The 21190-nt window shown below is 34.8% G+C and overlaps 3 protein-coding genes across 3 annotated transcripts; all 3 read right to left on the bottom strand.

Moving 5' to 3' along the window:
- Positions 1-1461: 1461 nt before the first annotated feature.
- LOC123674543 (sodium/hydrogen exchanger 10-like) lies at positions 1462-8428 on the bottom strand. The gene is made up of 18 exons (XM_045609444.1): positions 8127-8428; positions 7834-8068; positions 7478-7783; positions 6670-7042; positions 6256-6609; positions 5807-5992; positions 5552-5726; positions 5151-5491; positions 4492-4982; positions 4195-4443; positions 3866-4139; positions 3566-3814; positions 3376-3514; positions 3043-3213; positions 2819-2993; positions 2342-2422; positions 2179-2289; positions 1462-1650 (listed from the first exon to the last, which is right to left on the bottom strand). Exons 1-18 carry the CDS (start codon positions 8292-8294, stop codon positions 1619-1621), a joined length of 4110 nt encoding a protein of 1369 aa, XP_045465400.1. The 5' UTR covers positions 8295-8428; the 3' UTR covers positions 1462-1618.
- A 1889-nt stretch (positions 8429-10317) lies between these two features.
- Positions 10318-12705, bottom strand: LOC123674542 (zinc carboxypeptidase-like). Its single transcript, XM_045609443.1, has 7 exons — positions 12619-12705; positions 12161-12527; positions 11855-12021; positions 11645-11786; positions 11166-11456; positions 10878-10962; positions 10318-10749 (listed from the first exon to the last, which is right to left on the bottom strand). The coding sequence occupies exons 2-7, from the start codon at positions 12512-12514 to the stop codon at positions 10544-10546; spliced, it is 1245 nt and encodes a 414-aa protein (XP_045465399.1). The 5' UTR covers positions 12515-12527; positions 12619-12705; the 3' UTR covers positions 10318-10543.
- Positions 12706-16053: 3348 nt separating this feature from the next.
- Positions 16054-20558, bottom strand: LOC123674539. The gene is made up of 4 exons (XM_045609440.1): positions 20343-20558; positions 19691-19858; positions 19358-19507; positions 16054-16870 (listed from the first exon to the last, which is right to left on the bottom strand). The coding sequence occupies exons 1-4, from the start codon at positions 20389-20391 to the stop codon at positions 16575-16577; spliced, it is 663 nt and encodes a 220-aa protein (XP_045465396.1). The 5' UTR covers positions 20392-20558; the 3' UTR covers positions 16054-16574.
- Positions 20559-21190: the final 632 nt, after the last annotated feature.

The raw sequence follows: 21190 nt of genomic DNA, 5'->3' as shown, positions 1-21190 counted from the left end.
TTTAATTATAAGGTGCGCATGAGTCTCTTGAATCACTTTCGTCGACAAAATATTTTCGCCCAACGTGGGGCTCGAACCCACGACCCTGAGATTAAGAGTCTCATGCTCTACCGACTGAGCTAGCCGGGCTTGGTGATATCTGTTGGGAAACACAATTATAAACAACACCTTTGCGAAAGCTATAATTTTTGAGTGCGCATGAGTTCCTCGAATAGAATAGAATAGAAGAGTTTATTCAGATATTTTATCCTATAATGATTAACAATAATTATGAATTAAAATTTATATTCGGTAGTTTTTGTGATCGAATTTACTGCTTTTGTACATATTTGATGAATATGTATTTGAAATGTTGTCTAATGATAATTTTCAAAAAAGTTTTAGAACTAAATTTCATGAATTATATTCGTGTTCAAATAAAATATCCTTGATACATCCCAATTTATCTGCCGACCAATCCACTAATAAATAGATATCAGAAACTAGTCGCAGATTGTTCAGGGTCGGATTATGGGTTCGAGAGTTTTCCAATCGAACCTACAACCCGATTCTTCCACCGACAAAATATTTTCGCCCAACGTGGGGCTCGAACCCACGACCCTGAGATTAAGAGTCTCATGCTCTACCGACTGAGCTAGCCGGGCTTGGTGATATAACTATGTAATATTCTCCCCATTTCAGGTCTAAACTTTCTAATCTCTGAAGGCAGTTTAGCAGAGAAATAATCGAGACTGTCAAATTCTGCGGGCACATCACCACCATAAATTCGGCTCAATGTAATGACGTAGAAACCCGTGAAGTACTCAGCACGGTGTGAATGTGTTCGTTCGGGGGATGGTTATATGTTTCTATTACCGCGGTGCAAACAATAACCCCTGCGATGTGTCAGGGGGAGAAAGCTGTTTCTTCCCTAGGAATAGCCCTTCATATAAATATATTGAAGTCGTAAATTTTCTTGTAGCGATTCTGCATAAATAAACCGTTTATTTCGAGCAGTTATTTCCGTTTGATGGTTGTTTCACGTTGGCTGTTGAAGAATGGGGGCGGAATTGAGATTGTGACAAGATGAGCTTCAGCAACTTTCGCATTTTATGGTTTTCGCGTATTTTACTTTGTCGGATAAGTTATCGTTTGGGGGAGTTCGCCCTTGGATGACTATCGTCTTTCGATTATGGTTTTCAAAATTTCTGAAATATTCCCACTTTATTGAAATGCATAAAATACAAAACTTGAATGGAAGAATTCTGTCCGTCAACAAAACGCCGTTCAGAGCTTTTCCCAAGAAGTTTGGTTCAAAATTGGTAACTTTTTCGTATTCATGATCCAAGCTCGAGAACGCGATCCATGAATTTCGAAGGCAAAAATCAGTGCATTTTTTCGAAAATTGACTAGCTAAAATCTCAAATGGAAAACAATATTCGTTTCAACGACATTAAATACAGTATTTTTTACTTTAAATCGTATAATTACCACATTTATATGTTATTATTAATCTTTCGAATGAATATAGAATATTTTCATGTTTTTTTTTTGTTTTTACAAATAAACCATAACTGTTTTCCTTATTCTGAATCGGATTCATTCTTCAGGAGTATACAACCATATTTCGACAATGTTTTTATGGTATATCCTTGTGGAATGATTTCTTTTCTGTAAGAAAAATAAATTTTCAATTAATTCTCTTGTATACACAATATAAAAAAAATCAGTAGATGGATTCCCTCTAATGGTCCTTTTTCAAAGGGAAAAAATAAGTCACAAGAAAGTTGATGAGATTACTAGGCAGTACGTTTAGTACTTTTGCAGTTACAGTTTGCAAAACTAAACTAAACTTTTGGGTCGTCGAGAAGCACCTTCTTGGCTGGCGATAGTGAAACTTTCTCTTTACAATGAAATAAACATCCAATGATTTCTCTTGAAATATACTGTTTTTTTTTTATATCAAAATGAAACCTCTTATTGAAAAACCCTCTAGAAATTTCAACAAAATGCCTGAGACACTATTTTTTTCATACATCAATGGAAAATTTCAAAAAGTGACTTCAAGTGAGTATTGATCAAAAAATTAAAGAAAAAATTGTAAATTTGTTTGTTTAGTACAAACACCCTAGAAACTTTAGGCACACAAGTATAAAACACGAAGTATATCATAATGCTGAGTGGTTCTGTATAGCTCACCGCTGCTCAGTGATGAAGCTGACTCTTCTTCATCTATAGAGAAAGGATGGGCTTTGTTCATGACAATATTCTCCTTTTCTTCATCTTCTTCTTGGAAATCATTCCTTGAAACTACAAATAAAAGTCAAGTGAGTCAGAAATAACGTTTTTTTTTGCGGTATACTTTTTGCACTGGATTGCTCTGAGTGAACATCTATAACCGTTCGGAAAATCGATTTCCTCCACAATCTGGACCTCCTATCGGCTGTGGATGAAAATATGTTGAAAACTTTTCTGTTACTCTGAATCCTTATTGATGTCGAAAGAAAATATCTTGTATCTATTTATGATGAAAAGTCACATAGGGTCAGATTAGTCAAATAGTGAATGTAATACTGACAATTAGAAATGGCATTGATATATTCAATACGATAAGTTATGGCTGGATAATTGGAACACATTATGAACAACGTAGTCGAAGGTTTTTGACATACAAACAATTTCAGTTGGAAAAAAACTACAGATATTATGCGACTATAGTAAGAGATGCATACGATCTACTCAGAGATATGTTCTCATCCTTATCAACGTTCTAAAATCTTCCTCACACCTTTCAAGACATTTTCATTTTCAAATAAAAAACTATCCAATAATATCTCACTATTTGGCTCCATGACAAGAGAGGTCGTCTCAATTTCTGAAGGTCCATCCTCCCCCAGATCTCTGCCTGGAGCACCATGAAGCACCAGAGGATGCGGAATCAGAGACAACGTGTTATCATGAGAGGCACGGGACACCATGGATCTCTTTCTGAATTCCGGCAGTTCGAAGTCTCTCTGTAATTCTATAACGTGAATGTGGAAAAATAAGGTGCCGAATACTCACGGCTGTGAGGTGACTCTTTCCTGAATGAGCCATCGAGCTGGCGGCCTCGGCGAAGCCAATTTTTGGCGATTTCGCCGAATCTGTGAAGGAATTCCTGCCCCTTTTTTTTCTTCTAAAGGCCCGGGAAGATCTGCTCCTCGAATATTCTGACAGCAGGTCGTTCCTTTGAAACTGAAAGAAGATGCAATGTTATTTCCCAATATCAACCGTGCTTATGTCTGAGGGAACTTGTCCACTTTGTACTTGTGGATTCTTTTCCATTTAGAAGACGTTCATAGAGGGATTCTATTTTATGACGAGAATAGTTTCACATAGAGTTAAGTCTACACTCACCATTTCTAACCTATCCCCTTCGGCTTCTATGATTTCTTCGGGATCAATATCTTTTGACGGAATCACCAACAATTTCGGATGCACAGCAACCCCTAGTTCTTCTATCTGATTTTTGACCATAATCAACTTCTGAGCAGTTCTAAATTAGATCTCCTATTACAGTTTTTTTTAAGGCGACAGTAGAACATACCTGGGTATATAACAGGGTGCTGTGAAATTTTCCTTAGTTTGTTCATCCGTCACCATTCCTTCGATCAGTACGATATCTTCGATCATCGTGTTGTTGACGAAGACGGTGATATTTTCCAGGTCTGGAACGAAACACCTTTGTAGAGCAGTACGTAGTTTTTCCTGGCTACAAGCCACGTAAGCAGGGGTTTTCACTAGGATGGAAATGGCCAATCGTAGCGAAATAAACTTCCACATCCTTGCCTTCAACCTACATCAAAAAAATGGTAGAATTTCTGAAATTTTATATTCTTGCTCTTACCCTCTCACAGCATTGGAATTTAACTTGGCAGCTTCTTCTAGAAGGTCTGTTGGAATAATGTAAACATGACTAGGAGTATCAGCGACTATAGTTGAGTTGTATGGCCTTCCGGTCAGAAAACTCAACTCTCCAAAACAATTTCCGGAAACTATATATTCTTCTATGTTTCTGTCGAATTTCGGGGAAGATATAAAGTCGATTATAGGAAGGGCACCGTATGTTTGAAGCATATCTAACGTTCTTCTCTCGGGTTTGTAACTGGATTTGAAAAGACCTTCAAGTGGAATATTAAAATTAAGTGACAGTTTGCTATTTGGCAAACTTCATACCAGTTATGATTACGATGACTCCACAAGACTTTTCACCCTCTATACAAACGACATCACCAGGCTCGAAAATCTTCGTCGATACCTGGTTGAATAAGAAGTTGATTACTTCGGTTTCATTCGCCATCCAGCTGAGTTCTTGGAATATAACCTTCGGAGGACAAGAGTTTATCATCTTCATATTCCTGGTGAACTTCCTTCTCTCGTTGATCGACTCCATCAGCTTCTTGTATTCTATGTGGTCAATCCAACCTAAGGAAAGGGATGCAATTTAAGTCTTTAGGGTTTGAATACCCTCACCTGATGATCTGAGGTCCTCGATCTTGATTTCCATGTTGTTGAGAATGGTTCTGATGGCCTGCTTGGTTTTGACTGTTATGGCGATCCAAGGTTTCTCCTTTTGGATGATACCTAGTTCTCTAGTTACTGCCAGTTTGTCATGTTCCATCGTTTGAAATATTTCTTGGCGCACTTTTCTGTTTGGTATCATTTGGTCCAGCATTCCCAACACTTCTTCTTCTCCCTTTACGAAACCCTTTCCAATATCATATACTGTGGACATTCTTGCGTCGATTTTCATATCGCAATATTTAGTCACCAGCGGATAAAGCATTTTACATAGAGTGATGACTCTGAGAAGTTGAATTAACCTCAGAAGTTTCGAGAATATTGTCGCCTTGTTTTGGAACGACTCGTATTTGTAGAATATACCGAGAGTATCCAATGTATCGACAGTCAAGTCTGCTATTGTAACCAATAAGAGGGCAACATCCAGAATATGCCACCAATCTCTGAAAAGTCAGCAGTTACTGAAATCAATTCTATCAAGAAATACATATGGAAGAACAGTATCTTTGAAGAAACTGCAATATGTACTCTTACTACAAACTCATTGAATGATTTCAATTCATTATTCTCATCAGTGTAATTATAGTCAAAATTTGTTATTTCGTACTCACCGGAAATACGTTTTTAGCCCATCTTTCCAAATATACAGGTAAGACATCCCGTATATAGTCATGCAGATTTCGCTCAAAAAATAAAAAAAGAACATCCAATTAAGAGCTTTCATTGAACACATGTGAATGAACTGATCTTCGTAGTTGTTGAGACTCAGCTCATAAGAAGAACTGGACACGCTGAGTATGACCATGATATATGTAGTCGCTATATAAGCTGGATGTTGGACGATATTATAACATTTTCTTCCTCTCAATTTTCTTGGAGGTCTGTGAACGTGGCTTGATACTCTCGTATGGAAGATTCTGATTAGGTGATTCTTCAATTGTTGGAGAAAGAGCTGGAGATTTGAGAAATAATACTTAGTGTTAACTCCACCTATTCAATACTCCATTTGCACCTTTTTCTTGAAGAGCTTCAACAAGTGATCTATCCTCAAATAGTTATCTTCGTTATTTTGTGCTATTTCCACTGCATGTGTGAGAGCAGCTAGAGCCTCTTTGCTCAACATTCCATTCTGGAATTGTTTGATATACGAGATTTTCTTGGCTTTCAGAACTCTCATCCGGGCTTCTCTATAGAAACAAACAATAAAAACTGACTCATATTGATCCATAAGTATTAATAGTGAGTAACTCAGAGATATTTTGCTCACTTCCTCATTTCTTCTAGTTCCCTTTTTGTCGGTTGGTTGGCCACTTCCTTATGACAGTCAGGGCAGATACTTCCCCTCAATCCCATGTTGAAGTCGTTATCTGTATCGACATCTCTGATGCTCTTATAGGGATGTTTGACTATTGTTGTTGAATCGACAACAGACCAATTTGCATCTGCCAAAAATCTAAAATTATATCAATTGGTGAAGTGACCAAACAGTTTGATCACAATTGAGAATGTAGTGAATCTTTTCCAGTTGATTGCAGTTCAAATTTCATCATCTTTCATCATCTCTCAAAGCCGGGGTTCGATATCAAGATTCTTTTCAAAATGATTTTTGATTAGAGACGAACGTATAGCAATGTATATTGTTAAGTAAGTGCAATTTATTCAAGTGCATAACTAAGTTCTTCCAAATACATCAGTTGTAAATACAATCAAACTCACCTATCCATCCTCAGCAGAGCGATCACCCTGTCTCTCTTAGACATAATATGACGCAGGCAGTTGTTCATGTTATGCTGTCTTGCCATTGAGAGATTTGATATGCCAAGACAATGTAACATATACGGGATAGTTGGCACGTTTACGAGCAGTGACAGGAAAACTAGTCCATTTATGTGGAACAAGACAGTCTCCTTGAAGTACCCCTCGTATTCGGTATCTTGAAAGTAGATCATGGCCAGACATAAATTGATCGCCCCACGTACTCCTCCCCAAGCAGCCAGAATCATATGACGAAAAGATATACCGTACTCAATTCTGCTTAGTATGGTGGAGAAGAGGATGAAAGTTGCGAATCTGTGAACATTTGGGGGCATTTGGGTTAATAGAACTGTATTTAGTTCACAAGAGTCTAACCTTAAGAAATATACCACCATGAAGGCGATGAAAATTTTCGCAATGTCGGCGAACACGACCAAATGCATGACTTCTCTTCCAACGAACACACCGTTAACAGCAAACACCACAGAATCGATGATGAGTACCACCAAGTCCCAGAAATAGATCAGGGAAGAATCGATTTCTGGTGATAGTTCGACTCTTTGTATGCTCATAAAGATTCCCACTATTATGAGGGCGAGAATACCACAAGTGTGTAGAACGAAAATACCAATGTAGTAAACGATGAATGGTGCCGATATAGATATAATCATGATGTTGATAGCGTCGTTGTAGAACATCTTCATGAGTCTGCTCAAGAAAAAGCCAGAGACAAAACCTAACACCAAGTCTGGAAAAAATGTTACTCTTTACCCTAAGTACTGCAGACAAAAAGGTCATTGTAAATGTGCTCAAACGCCTGCTTGTTACGTGAAGGCACAGTAATAATACCTATACTTAGGGCACAATTGAATTCAATTTTCATGGCCAAAACCTCCAGATATAATGCCTACAGATGAAATCTGCAGACTCTATCAATCGGGAATAGATGGCCACATACCCTGCAAGAGTACAGAACTTAGATAGCCTAAGAACTTAAGAAGCACACTTCTAGGTTAGCCAGTTCTAAACTCTCACGAGTTAATAGCCAAGTAACGTTATTAAATGGTGGACAATATCCTTGGAAATTGTTGAGAAACATAAGATAAATCAGTTCGTAGTTGCTAATTTACCATTTCAAAGAACTTTTGATTTCAAATGTTGAATCTAAAGAGTTATTTCTTACCTCCCAATATGAACCGAAAAAGAAAAAGAAAAATACTCCCAGCACTATGAAATATTCCATCCTGCAGTTGAAGTGCGATGAATATCATGATCATACACATAGTGGTACCAAATATCGCCTCTCCTTCCAAAAGGTCCGATAAGTGTTTACCCTTTGCTCCAAGGTCCTTGAGTTTCATAAGAGTTTCATGTGGATAGATTGCCACACATGTGAAGCCGTACATCATGGCATATTCAATGGTCCAATAGGAATAATTCACTACCAGATTCATAATACCACCAACAACAATTCCATTCACTATAGTACCTGCAGAAGTTTCACGTTGATATAATGAATTCACTGCTGATGGTTCTCACATGGTATGGACACTATTAGAACTTGACAGATACATCTCATGAACGAATGGACCTCCATGCAGAGACATAATTTGTAGATGAGAATTGGAAGAGCAATTATTAGAAGATACTCGTTTCTACTCTTGATTGTAGCCAGAAATTGATCAGTTTGATCTTTGAATATCCCTCCAACGTAACCGATTACTCCACCTATTATCAAAATGAAAACTTGGAAAGGAACTGGAATATGCAATAACTGAAACCAAACAAACAATGATGACAGAAAGCAAAATAGGTGAATGTTATGTACTTACCTCAATTAGATACCTTAAAATCACACCTGCTAAAATAGTACCATAAACGAAGAGGAGTAAAATGGCTGTAGAGGAACTGTATCTACCACCTCCATCTTCACTTGGGTCATGGGCATGTGAGATGGAACAAATGACAAAAAACAATAAAATATAGGTTTTCTTGTGCATCCCTTTAAGTCTATAGGGCAATAACAAGTTAAATAATCGTTACTATGAACAAGATCAATACAAACGTCAACGATTTTACTGTTTAGCATTTGTCAAAAATTATATTGCTCTGTGAAACTTCAGCAGTCGACAGTCAATTGATTTTGTCCACGACTTTGACTTTTGTCCGGATGATTAAGGCAAAAATGTGTCCAAGAAGGCCAGATTTTCAACAAGCAAGTTAAAATATTCTAGTCCTCAAATACGATGTTCCAAAATATAAACCAGGCCAAAATTCCTATGAATGAATTTTTTTCGGCTGCACCGTAAAAGTCTCATTCATTGTCGAATTGTGCTTGCTCTAAAATTCTTGGATACTTCCAGACGACCATAAACCATTTCCTCAATTCAGGGTTTTATTGGCTCATTTTAGCACCCGAATGATGCCGAATTGCAGTCGGAATATCGGTTTTATTGGATGGTGTTGAGGATCAGTTCTTCATTGCGGCTGTAAAATCATTGACACTCTCCTTTGTTGTTCACCTCCTCAAAGACAGCCGTGTACCTTCCGTGCGTTGAAAAAATGCTGGACAAACGAACCGATGTGAGCTGACGCCACTTTTTTTAGTGACAGATAGTTAGTACTAGCATAACATGCCGATTATTCGTGATGTTTTTATTGGTGTCGGCGCCTTTTCAGCAGAAGTGTTTTTTTTGTGATGGATTTGGTGAGTTTGTCTTGAAATTGCTGTCAGGTAGTGAAGGGACTATGATGACATTCCGATAGAGGAAGGAAGTATCCGTAACGGAAATAGGTTAAAAAAAAGGTCTGCGAATGTAACACAAATGTTTATTATTTCCTGTCTCAAAAAATATCTGATCTCATTAAAATGTTAGCAGCATTTGTTTATTTGTTCTTCAATTCCTTAAGTAAGTTATTTTGTCATTCATTGAGATCAAGATGCGTTTGTTCCTCATCACATTACTCAAATAATGAAAGTGACAAGGAAATTTGGCATTCAGAATGGAATTCTTGACTTCTACAAAAGCCTAATCGATTCTTCAGAGAAAGTTACGGTTTTCAAACTGCCTAGGAAAATTTGGTGCACTTCAAATCGACTTAGGACTGGTCAGGGATGTTGCAATAGTATGCTCTTCAAATGGCATTCTATTGAAAGCGCAATACGCTCTATTAGTGATGACTTCTCATACCGCCATGTTTGGTTCTCCTGTCAGTGTTCGGAATCCAAACAAACAAATTGTCATTCAAATTAGTACGTTGTCGTTGAAGAAATTGGCTTATTTTGATAAATAAGATTATTTAAGGAACTATTTTACTATTAATTGATAGACAGAAGGCACTAGATTAATGCCAGTAAGTTCGAACTTGAAGTTCAACTAATAAACACGGATTTATACAAAAATCTGGGGAATGATACAGGATTCAAACTTATTGGTATTAACCTTCTGTCTATCAATTAATACTGAAATCGTTCCTCAAATACTCTTATTCATTGAAATAAGCCAATTCCTTCAACGACACCGTACTAATTTGAATGACAATTTATTTGTTTGGATTCCGAACACTGACAGGAGAACCAAAAATGGCGGTGTGTGACGTCACACTAATAGAGCGTATTGATCACTTAGTGAATAGTTGTCCAATTTATAAATTTCATGATGGTTTCCAAGCTCTCCATCAAATCCTTTTTTTAGAATGGGTTGCTAACTTCAAATCAATATAGAGGAAACCATGTATGAGATTTATTATTACTTCTTTCTGATTTTTTTTTAAGAGTGATCAACTTTTGTTGAGTTAGAGGGTTTGACCTGTGCTCTTGTATCATACGTTGAAATATATAATACCCCGTGCACGGTTTCTTTGCAAGTGGATTTGTCTACACATGCTTAATTTTTTGAAGTTAACAATTTTTTAAATGCTCTTTCTCACAAGAATCCATTTATATTTATCTTTAAAATCTAATCATCTAGTTGAAATTATATCAACATATTCTACAGTATAAGAGCGCAATAAGAAATAAAATAATATCAAAATCAATTTATGCCCAAAATATCTATACAGTAGAAATAATATAATTTAAAAAACAGGAAGAACATACTCAAAGAATAATGAAATTGTGTGATGATTTCAGCTTCCGTGATTTCGAAAATACATAGCACGAAAATATAAAATTTTAATTTAGTTAGTAGGGTCCTTTCAATTTTTTTCTGTGGAAAACGACTTATTTATTGCATTTTTAAGGCATATCTTAATTTGCTTTTAGTGTTGAATTCCTCGCTTCGTATTCCTTGAATATCGTTAAAATAGAATCAAGTGTTTCTTGACTTGTTGGTATTATTTGATCTGGGGGAAGTACAAATCCATACCTTCCTGTGTCTCTCAATTCATACACATAGACCAAAGGTGTTTTGAAAGTTGCTTTTACCCAGTCAACGCTACCACCAGATGCTGGATCTGTCGAAATAATTATGCTATATTAGATATATTATACTATGTATTATTAAATCACTTAGTATATTAAGTAGAACAAAAATGAAAATCAAAATAAAAATCACAAAGCTCACAGAGTAAAAGGTACTTACAAACAGTATTGTATATGTTTCCTACAGTGTACTGGGTGCCATATCGTTTTGCTAGACTTTTAGCAGCTTGTACTCCTATACCATACTGAAATATATTTCGAACTACATTAGATGGAAATAAATAATATTGTGTTTCATAAGACTACAATTTCGATAATAAGTATGTTTATATAATTTTTATAGATTTCGCTCTAGTATTGTTGTATCTTGTGTTTCAATGATATTATTGTCAAATGTTGCTATTAATAATCTGAAGAATATATGCATTCACTACTAGTATTTACTCACAGTCAAATTATAGTTATCAAGAGGTTTAGAGCTGTAGCCATATGGCACCATAAGAAGTTGTGAATAAGAGTGAAAATCAAAATAAGCTACAAGTTTATCTCCAATAGTCGAGATATACTGGGACAGAGTCCTTGTACAGTTCTCTGAAAATGCATATGGCCCTGCATAGCTTTCGCTACATGGATTTCTGCTTGCACCATATTCTGCCCAATGGTTATTCCAGTTTCTGTTGGGATCCACGCCGGTGCAGAACCAGCTGGATGGTTTCCTTGTTTTTCTCCACATTCGATTCTAGAAAAGGAAATTCGTTCTAATAGCTACAATATCAAAGAATTTTTTTTTGATAACCCAACAACTGATCTATTTGATTTGTTGGATAACAGATGATTATCAAAACATCGACAAATCCACGAAAAAATAATGATCTTTCTAGTAGAACCTTCCTCATACAATTATATAAATATTATTCAGTTTATTACCGTTTTATGTGTGTAAGCAAAACCATCTGGATTAGCGACAGGAACAAAGTACCAATCATAACTTTCAGCTAATTTCCTGATTTCTGAATCTTGACTAGTCAATAGTTCGTTTAGAATATAGGTTGATACAGCTGAGCTTATCCTGAAAATATCGGGCAGTTTTTAAGCAATATCTGGATAAGATGTTTGAATGGAAGGATAGAGACTCACCATTCTCTTGCGTGGATATTGGTCTCAAAAAAAACTGCCTTATTCGTGTTATTCTTGGAATATGAGACGTGAACACCTGTTATATTTCTACCTTCATATGTTGATCCAGCTTTTATCAATTCAACTTCATCATATTGGTCTGCAAGATTCTTCAGCCATGTTTCTATCTGGAGTAGGGAATAATATATCAGGGCGTTTCATGAAGAGATATATACTAACTGACAAAGAAACTGTAACATCCAGAAGGAGCTGTATAACTAGCAATACAAGTTCTAATAGTATTCCTCAATCTGAACAATTACTTACTTCTTCAAGAGTATGATATTCAGTCCAGCCAAACGTAGACCTCAAACCCAATCCAACGCTTTCTTTGTTGATGAGTTCTTGAACATTACTAACGAACACTTCAGATTTGATCTTGTTCGAAACAAGAAAACTCTCGAATTCTTCTTTGTGTTGAGGTGGAACCATAACATCAGCATTCAAACCGGGCCGAGAAGGAAATTTCCAAAAATCTACAAGAGGTGTTCTTTCCACATAGTCCCTGAGGCTTTCGATAGCATCTTCTGTTTTGGGGTAAGCGCGTACTACTTTGAATTGTTCATAGCTCACTTTCTCAGCTAGGCATACTCCGAATAAGAGGAATATGAAGGTTTTCATTTCGCTTGGAGCACTTTCTGAAACAAGAAATTAGTAGAGAGATACGTTTGAAATGAAGTAATGAGAAGCTAAAACTGAAACATTTCAATAAAATATTTACTTACCTATGAGAAGAGATGCACTAATGAGTTAAAACGATGAGCCCAAAACAGGACTCGATACTGCACTTATCAATTGAAACAATTTATTATATTATCACCTAATGATGAAACAGATAAGAATTTTTCGTGATGTCGAAGAATCAGTAGCGTCGACAGCAAATAAAAACAAAAGTACTAATACAGAAATTGAATAAATTCATGATTTATTGTATTATTATAAGAAGTCTTTTTGGCAGAATCTTTATAAGATACTACTAGTACATCCTTACAACTTCATTCATTCATTCATTCTTCATACTGAAAAAATGCTTTTGTTAGGTCAAGGAATAATCCAGGTACAAAAAAGTTAGTTTTTTCCTTGCATGTTTTAATTTTTCTAATATTCCTTTATTTGAGTATCGCCAATTCGATATTTGAATTTCATTTTTTGACAAACGAATATCTTAAATACTTAACATATATTTCTAAGAAGTGAACTAAAATTTTTATGATCTGTTCATTAATTAATCTCAAAATAACTAATTTTCAGTTATTAATTTCTCCCCATGAGCTGATAGTTTAGCTCTGAAACAAACTTCTTCTCCAAGAAGCTGAAAATGACTATTGAATGTATCTTATGATACAAATAATATGTTGATGCGGCTATGTTTCAGATTAACACAAATTATTTGATTATGTATAAATAGAAGTCAATGGCATATTGATTGGTCTAGGATACAATTCAATAATTATCAACACTCCTTAGATTAGGATTTTTAATGGACATATAGATACTCCATTTCCTCTGATCGACTTTTTATCTCATTTCCTATATTTTCACCTGGATCAGAAAGAAGGTATTGTTTCTATTCTTAGAACAATTACAACTACAAAATTTATTATCTATTATTTAGCACGCAATCAGATTTATTCTCAAGTGTAATTTGTTAATGTTTTATTTTATTGTTTTTTTTATGAGATTAACTATGCAAATTCTCTGCAAAAATATTTATTCGCCTTATTTTTCCTTATCGATTCATATTATATTCTTGAAATGGTAACATTGTGGTAAAGTTCAAACAGGAGTTTATGGATATGGAGTATTTCGAGTTGAGAAATAACTCAGTATTTTACTCAAGGATGAAGTACCTACGTTCTTGTCATCTCCAGAATCTGAAAGTTAGTGTAAAAAAGTAACGGGTGTTTTTTTTTCGAGGTATATAACTTTAAGTTGGTATTACTGTTCAAGATGGCGACCGATTTAACAGCTGTCAAGTGATATATTCTCAGTTTGGTTTGGCAATTCATCATGAATATACTCACGCCTGAACAACGCTTGCAAATAGTGCAATTTTATTTCGATAATAATGGTTCTGTGCGGAATCGTATCGCGCACTACGTCCATTTTATTTTGTTTAGCGATGAAGGGCACTTCTGGTTGAATGGCTACGTCAACAAACAAAACTGCCGCATTTGGAGTGAAGTTAATCCTCAAGTGTATGTCGAAACACCCTTACATCCAGAAAAACTGACTGTTTGGTGCGCTTTATGGGCTGGTGGAATCATTGGTCCGTACTTCTTCAAAAACGATGATGGCCAGAAAGTTACAGTCAATGGTGATCGGTATAGAGCCATGATTACTAACTTTTTCATTCCTGAATTGAACAACCATGATGTCCAGGAGTTGTGGTTCCAACAAGACGGCGCAACATGTCACACAGCTAGTGCCACAATCGATTTATTGAAAGACACGTTTGGTGTCCGCCTAATTTCACGTTTTGGACCTTGTAATTTAACACCGCTAGACTACTTTCTGTAGGGCTATGCGAAGTCATTGGTCTATGCGGATAAGCCACAAACCCTTGACCATTTGGAATACAACATTCGCCGTGTTATTGCCGATATAAGGCCACAAATGTTGGAAAAAGTCATCGAAAATTGGACGTCCAGATTGGACTACATCCGAGCCAGCCGTGGCGGTCATATGCCAGAAATCATATTTAAAATGTAATGCCACAAGATTATCTTGCGGATAAATAAAATTTATGTCAATCGAATAATCCATCGTTGTTTAATTGCAATTTAAAGTTCTATAACTCTTAAAAAAACACTCTTTACATTTTTCACAAATATGAAATCCTAACCAAATTACTTGTGGAAAGAAAGCCAAATGTGACTCGTAATTCAACAGATTTTTCCCATCATGAACCCGACAAAGAGCACTGAGCCAGCTGAGCATCTTAGGGTTGAAACAGGGGTATTCATCATGCATGGCTGGGTTGGTCCAAAACGCGAATATAATGGATTTCTTTCTCTTTCTCCAGCTAACCCGAATTGGTCCATTCGTTGCACGAGAAGACCATCAATATCACCGTCAGGAATAAATTATTCGAGGGCGTTGCCGTCCCCTCAATTAGCTGCAATTTGGTGAAGAAAACTCTCAAATATCATCCCATCGAATTTATCGTATGTTTACGTCCATGATAATGACCCATAACTCAAATCCTGTGTTGCTTTGGCGCCACGGAATTCATTATTGCTTCTAAAGAAAAGGTATCATTATCTCCCTAACTGCATGAAAATTTGGTGGCGCCAGTCTTGTTTTCCTTTGATATTTCTACCTAGGAATTGATGGCCCTCCTAATTGATTGTTCAAACTGAAGAAGAGGCACCTCTGTGGCTTGCCGTAACCTAACAGATTGGCCGGATATGAGGTAGAAGTTTAATGAATGGCGTTTGTTTGAGTGTCTTTCGTGACAGGTACTCTGATTTTTTTTTGGGTGTTATGGGTTCCAGATGAAGATTGTGGAGAAGACTTTGATGATAAGGAGGATTGATTGTTACACTTTCAGAGCAAGGCACTCTTCTTGTTCTTCCGTTGCGATCGTAACTACGATGAGACTATGATGATGGCGGTGTTGAGTTCTCAAGAAGATTAGCTACCATCACTTTATCCACTGCAGCAAGAAACAGTTTTGCTGTTGATTTGCCGAACCACGCTCTGATATTGTTCAGCCACTAAGTCACGAAGTTGTCCTCCTGCCTACTCTTCTTTTTCCCATTATCTTTTCTTGGATGATCAGATGAAGTAAGACATTATTTCTGGATGTCTCATAATGTGCCGAATTACTCAAGTTTACGGCGTTTTATGGTGTTTACTTTATTTTGATTAGATTTTGTAGATTATCTGACGTAGGTATGTTTGAAAAATTTTGGCTCAATTTTCAACTACATGACCAACTTTCGAAAATTCATAGTTCTTGAGATGCTCTCAGAAAGCGTTGAATTTGGAATATCTTTTACATTATTTTTTTTCGAATTCTTACCTTATATTTTTGAATTATAATTTTCTTGAATAATAATTCATGAAATTATTGCTTCCAATAGAAATGATGAATAAAATTTAAAATTTTTGTTATAACTGATTGGACTTTATTTTTCAGGGGGAAGATAAAAATCTTTACAGTGTATGGTCTATATTTGTTTGAGTGTTAAATATTCCTTTATAAAAATAGGCAGAAATTATATAATGAGACTTGAAACACTTACAATAAAAGAACTTTTGACATATTTTATCCAGCCCACATATTAACTACATTACTGAGAAATGTCTTTCATATATGAGTATGAGAGCATTTAATGAGCTGCCAAAGGACATTTTATGTCCCTTGGCAAATTCGCAACTATATATTTGCAAACTATAAAATTCCCAGAAACAAAGTCAAACACCCTCTTATAATATACTTAAAGTCTAAGGGTATATTTTAAAAGCTAGTTGAAGTTCAAAATTGAGGACGTCATTGCTTTCAAATTTAAATTATTCAGGACTGTAATTCATTTGAAAATAAAGGAATATCATTATTATTTTTCACCTGACATCAAAACATAATTGAAAGTTCTGCATATAATACAATGTAATGAGATGAAAGTGGGTTTGATTCACATTAAAATTTCATTTAACAGACTATATGAATCTAAACTCAATTGTAGTTATTAATGGTAACATTGGAGTGTGAAAAGTTATGGATGAAATTGGCGATATTTTGCCAGGGAGAAGTAGTAGTAGTACTTGTGATGGTTGAGGCTCCAGATGACACATTATAATATGTTCTAGTAGTATTATCATTCCTAGTATCATACGATCTACTTTGGCTTGGAGTTGGCTTACCGGAGTCTGTATTATATGGATGCCATTTACGTGTTTTGAGATGATTTTCCATAATTGATCTTTCATTATTTGTCAGTTCGAACAAATCCACATCTCTTTCATCTCGACCTAAAAAACGGGGACCAAAAAATTGACTATTGTTGTGTTAATATTGTAATAATATCGATATGATTGGATGGGGCATTAAATACGAAAGTAAATCTGTTTTCTCTCAGCCGATAATGATTTCAAACTAATAAAGAATCGTTATAGTATATGTGGAGAAGAATTGATAAATTTCAACGTTTGCTAATACTTTACCATATCGCCATTATTTCAAGTATGTACTCGATATCTTTTATTTCTTCCTTAATTTTGCTCTTATTCCCCATATACCTATACAGGGTGAGTCTTTGACTTGTACATATATTTTAACCCAAGATTCCTGAGGTCAAAAGAAACACTTTTTTCCTTTACCATTTTTTCCGATTCGGCCCGGTTAAAAAGATACAGGCTGTTGAAAATCGTTAAAAAAATGTGATTTTCGGCTATATCTCGTAAATGGTTGTATCGAAGGAAATGATTTTTGATATATAGCTTTTTTTTGATGTGATACATCTTCTCCGAACACCAGATTCCATACACATTCTTCTGTTTCTTTGTTATGAACATAACATACCATAAAAAGACCAGAAATTCAAAGAAACCAACTCTTAATAGTAATTTGAACGTTCATTGAAGAATATTTGGCTAATTTGAAAAATAAAAGTATTCTTCATATTTTCTCGTACAAAGCGCCGTTTTCGAATAACTTGATCTTAAAAAAAAAAAATTATCTGTGAAATTCAAAAAATTGGGTAGTTTGGCTGAATGCAACTCTGTTCTATTGTGGAAAAAAAAACCACAGAAATGAATATTTACTATGAAGTCATGTCTCAGATTTAAGAATTGAAGTACTAGCCAACTTAGTTTGAAAATGAAGTTATTTGAATAAGCTCACCTCAACTCCTCGATTTGATTAAAAATCACTGAGCTTTGGCACAGCTCTGATAATAAGAAGATACTTCACTAAAATCAACATTCTTTTTGAAAAGTCCAGATTATTCATAAAACCCATGTTTAAAAAAGTTTTCACAAAATAGTCCCATTATAATGACAACAATCAATATCCCACTAAAGACTGATGCTATCGAACAATACTGTATTCTTCTTCAGCTCATTCAAACTCACATCGAAACATATCACTAGGACTAGGTACATACTAGACAAATTTTCATGTGATTGAGATTGAATACTTTTATTCTTTTGCTATTCCATAAATTCATCCTAAGAGCTTATGATTGACATATACTTCCAAGAGGGCCATAATTGTTTTAATGTGAAAACAAATTAGTTGACTTGAAAGAAACCAAATATTCTATTGTGGATATTTACATTGAATACTTCTCATTTATTTTCAATGCCAAAATCAAGATGAATTAAGTAGTAAAGTTGGCTATAATGTAGGTACACATTAACAACAAATTTGATTACAAGTGGAGTCTAACATTTTCCATTGATTACAGAGCCAGAATATTTTACATATTTCCATATTTTCATACTGATGGTTTCAAAAATATTGATGCATTTCAATATTTTTATGAGATAGTTGGAACAAATCAAATGCTTCATTTCATAACAAATATCTTATAACAATAACAGTGTAAACTGTAAATGAAAATTTTAGGTTAGAACTTAGAACATAGATTATTCGAACCGAACTGCTGTGTTTATATTTGGCATCACTCGAAATTTGAAATTCAAACTTAAAACCACAGATTACAATAGTCTGTGTTAGATCTTTCATAGATGAATATTATTTATTTGAGATTTTAAGGTTAATTCTTGCACGAAAAATAAACAACGATATCATATAAATGAAATATAATGAATGAATGGATATGAATTATGAGTATCAGAGCTAATATGGGTGGTAGCGAGCTCAATTCGTTATAATTATCGAAAATGAAATAGAAATCAAGAGAAGAATATTTAATCTTTAGCGTCAACGAAATTGGAATAACTCATTTATTTGATTATAAACACTACTTTGTTCAACAAATGGAATGTTAAACGTGAGTTTATGATGGTTTTTCTAATTTAGTAGCTTATTTCCAAGGTTCAAGAGGTATATCTTATGCTTGAGAAAACTTCAGTGTTCCGGTTTTCAGGGGTGAATTAGCTCATTTTGAAAATTTAAAATGGCTATATCTTTTTAACAGGGCCGAATCGGAAAAAATGGTACATGAAAAAAGTGTTTCTTTTGACCTCAAGAACCTTCGGTTAAAATATATGTACAAGTCAAAGACTCACCCTGTATATGTACATTCATTTTTTTTTAATACTCGAAAAATTGTCTAATTTAATTGAACCGAATTAATCCCATAATGTTATCATTATACCTATAATTATTATTCCACATTATTTGAATCGATATCTGAATGTTAATAAATCCATGTGATAAAGTTATGGTCAAAAAATTTTCTGGATTGATATGTGAGAAACTCCATCCACCAAGGAAAACTTTCGAATTATTAGAAAAGTGGTCACTAAATTTGGTTAAATAATTTCAGTTACCTTGTTTCTGGTTATGTGTTCCTTGTGAGTTGATAGTTCCATTTTTACACGTGAAATCGTGTGGGCAAGCTTGTTTCAGTACAGAGCACATATCCAAATGATCATTGAAACGATGAAAACAGCCTTGAAATCTGTGAATATAATCCGTGTCTAAAAAAGATAAAAGTCATTATTGTGTATTCCAACTTCAATCTTCGTCTGATATATATATATTCACCTGTGATTTACAGAAGAAAAGTTTTCATTCATATGCGGAAAACTTTCAAAATACCAGCAGACAAAAATTAATGGATTTTCCTTCTCGAAATAACTGATATAGAAAATTTTACTTACTTTGATCATATACATCCAAGCATATAAAAGGTAAGCCCCACATAGCTCTATCATCAAAACCTGGACAGAAGGCTGAAATTGCTTTCACGGTCTGTTCAGAACAGGAAATTTCTTGGATAAACTTACATTCTCTACCTACATCCCTGAAGCACGTTGGGCATTTTAGTTCTGTAAATGGTGTAGATATCATCATAAGAATCATCTTTCCACCCAACGGAGAGGTAAAATTGTTTATTGTGTAAATACTCAAATATTCTTATTGAAAAAAATACATAAAATATTGTGTTTCATTGAAGGAAGAGTGGCTATCCTAACCGCTATGGATAGGTACAGAGCAAACACTAAAGGAAAAGGAAATCCTTTCTGATAATGCAACTTATGGTCGATGAATAAAAACTCTATTCTACAACAAAGGCAAAAAAAACAAAACTAATTCGGTTTCATCTAGAAAAATGGTGGGGGAATGTAAGGGACAAGTTGGACGGTACCACCTTTTTCCTTGATATTTTTGCAACTGATTGCTCAATAGATAAAATGCTTTGGTCCACAAAATTTGAGGAAATGAAGGAAATAATAATTATAGATTCATAAAGTTATAAATAATAGGCATTTCCTTCTTATTATATTGAAAATTAAAAATTGTGTTACTCACCAGAGGCTGAACAAATGTACACTAGAAATATTGATAAGAATATTCGCATTGTTTCTCCAGTATATGAGTCAACGTCAACACAGTGGAAGATCGATTGAATATGACGAATTTTTGCCTTGGATTGATGATCAGATTCTCCCAATGATTCATACAAGATATGGTGATTAAGCCCCACTTTATCCAATATTTCCCCCTATTTGGATTATGTACTCAACGTCGGAATTCGAGATCCGAATTTATCCTGAAATTTTGAGTTTCTATCTCTTTTCGTTCGAAAGTTATCTTGTCTTAGGAGGATGGAACTTTGGGAATACTGAAAGTAGCACACTACAGACTTTTCACCGACTGATAATTTGATCGGTTTTCCATGGTATTTACTGCTCTTTGTCGATAATTTCTTTACAGTCTACTGAAGATAGTGGAAGCATTGTGATCCCTTTAGGGATGATGAGCACATTTTTTTGTATCTGATATCAAGTTTTTCATTTGCAAAATGCATTTTTGGTGTTTTGGGTCCAAGAGCAGACTTGAAATCTACAGATTCTTGATATTTCATGTTCTATTCTAGTTGATTGGTTTTGATTCAATTTGGTTGCCATAATTTTTGAAGCTTTTGTGAATATATAAACTCAAACCAAATTTGGGTAATAACAACAATGACATTATGATACATCATATATACATACCTGTATATATACAGTTGTGTAGTCTTCAAGAGCACATACATGAAACTCTGATAATATCTTTGAAATCCAATTTTCATGAATAATAATTCATAAATTAATTGCTTTAAATGGAAATAATGATTAAAACTCAATAGGTCCATTCATGTTTCAACTGATAGGAAT

The sequence above is a fragment of the Harmonia axyridis genome, chromosome 3 (assembly GCF_914767665.1).
Source record: "Harmonia axyridis chromosome 3, icHarAxyr1.1, whole genome shotgun sequence".
Taxonomy (NCBI): Eukaryota; Metazoa; Arthropoda; class Insecta; order Coleoptera; family Coccinellidae; genus Harmonia; species Harmonia axyridis.
Note: the sequence above shows the minus strand (reverse complement) of the source record. Positions and strands in the feature narration are given on the sequence as shown.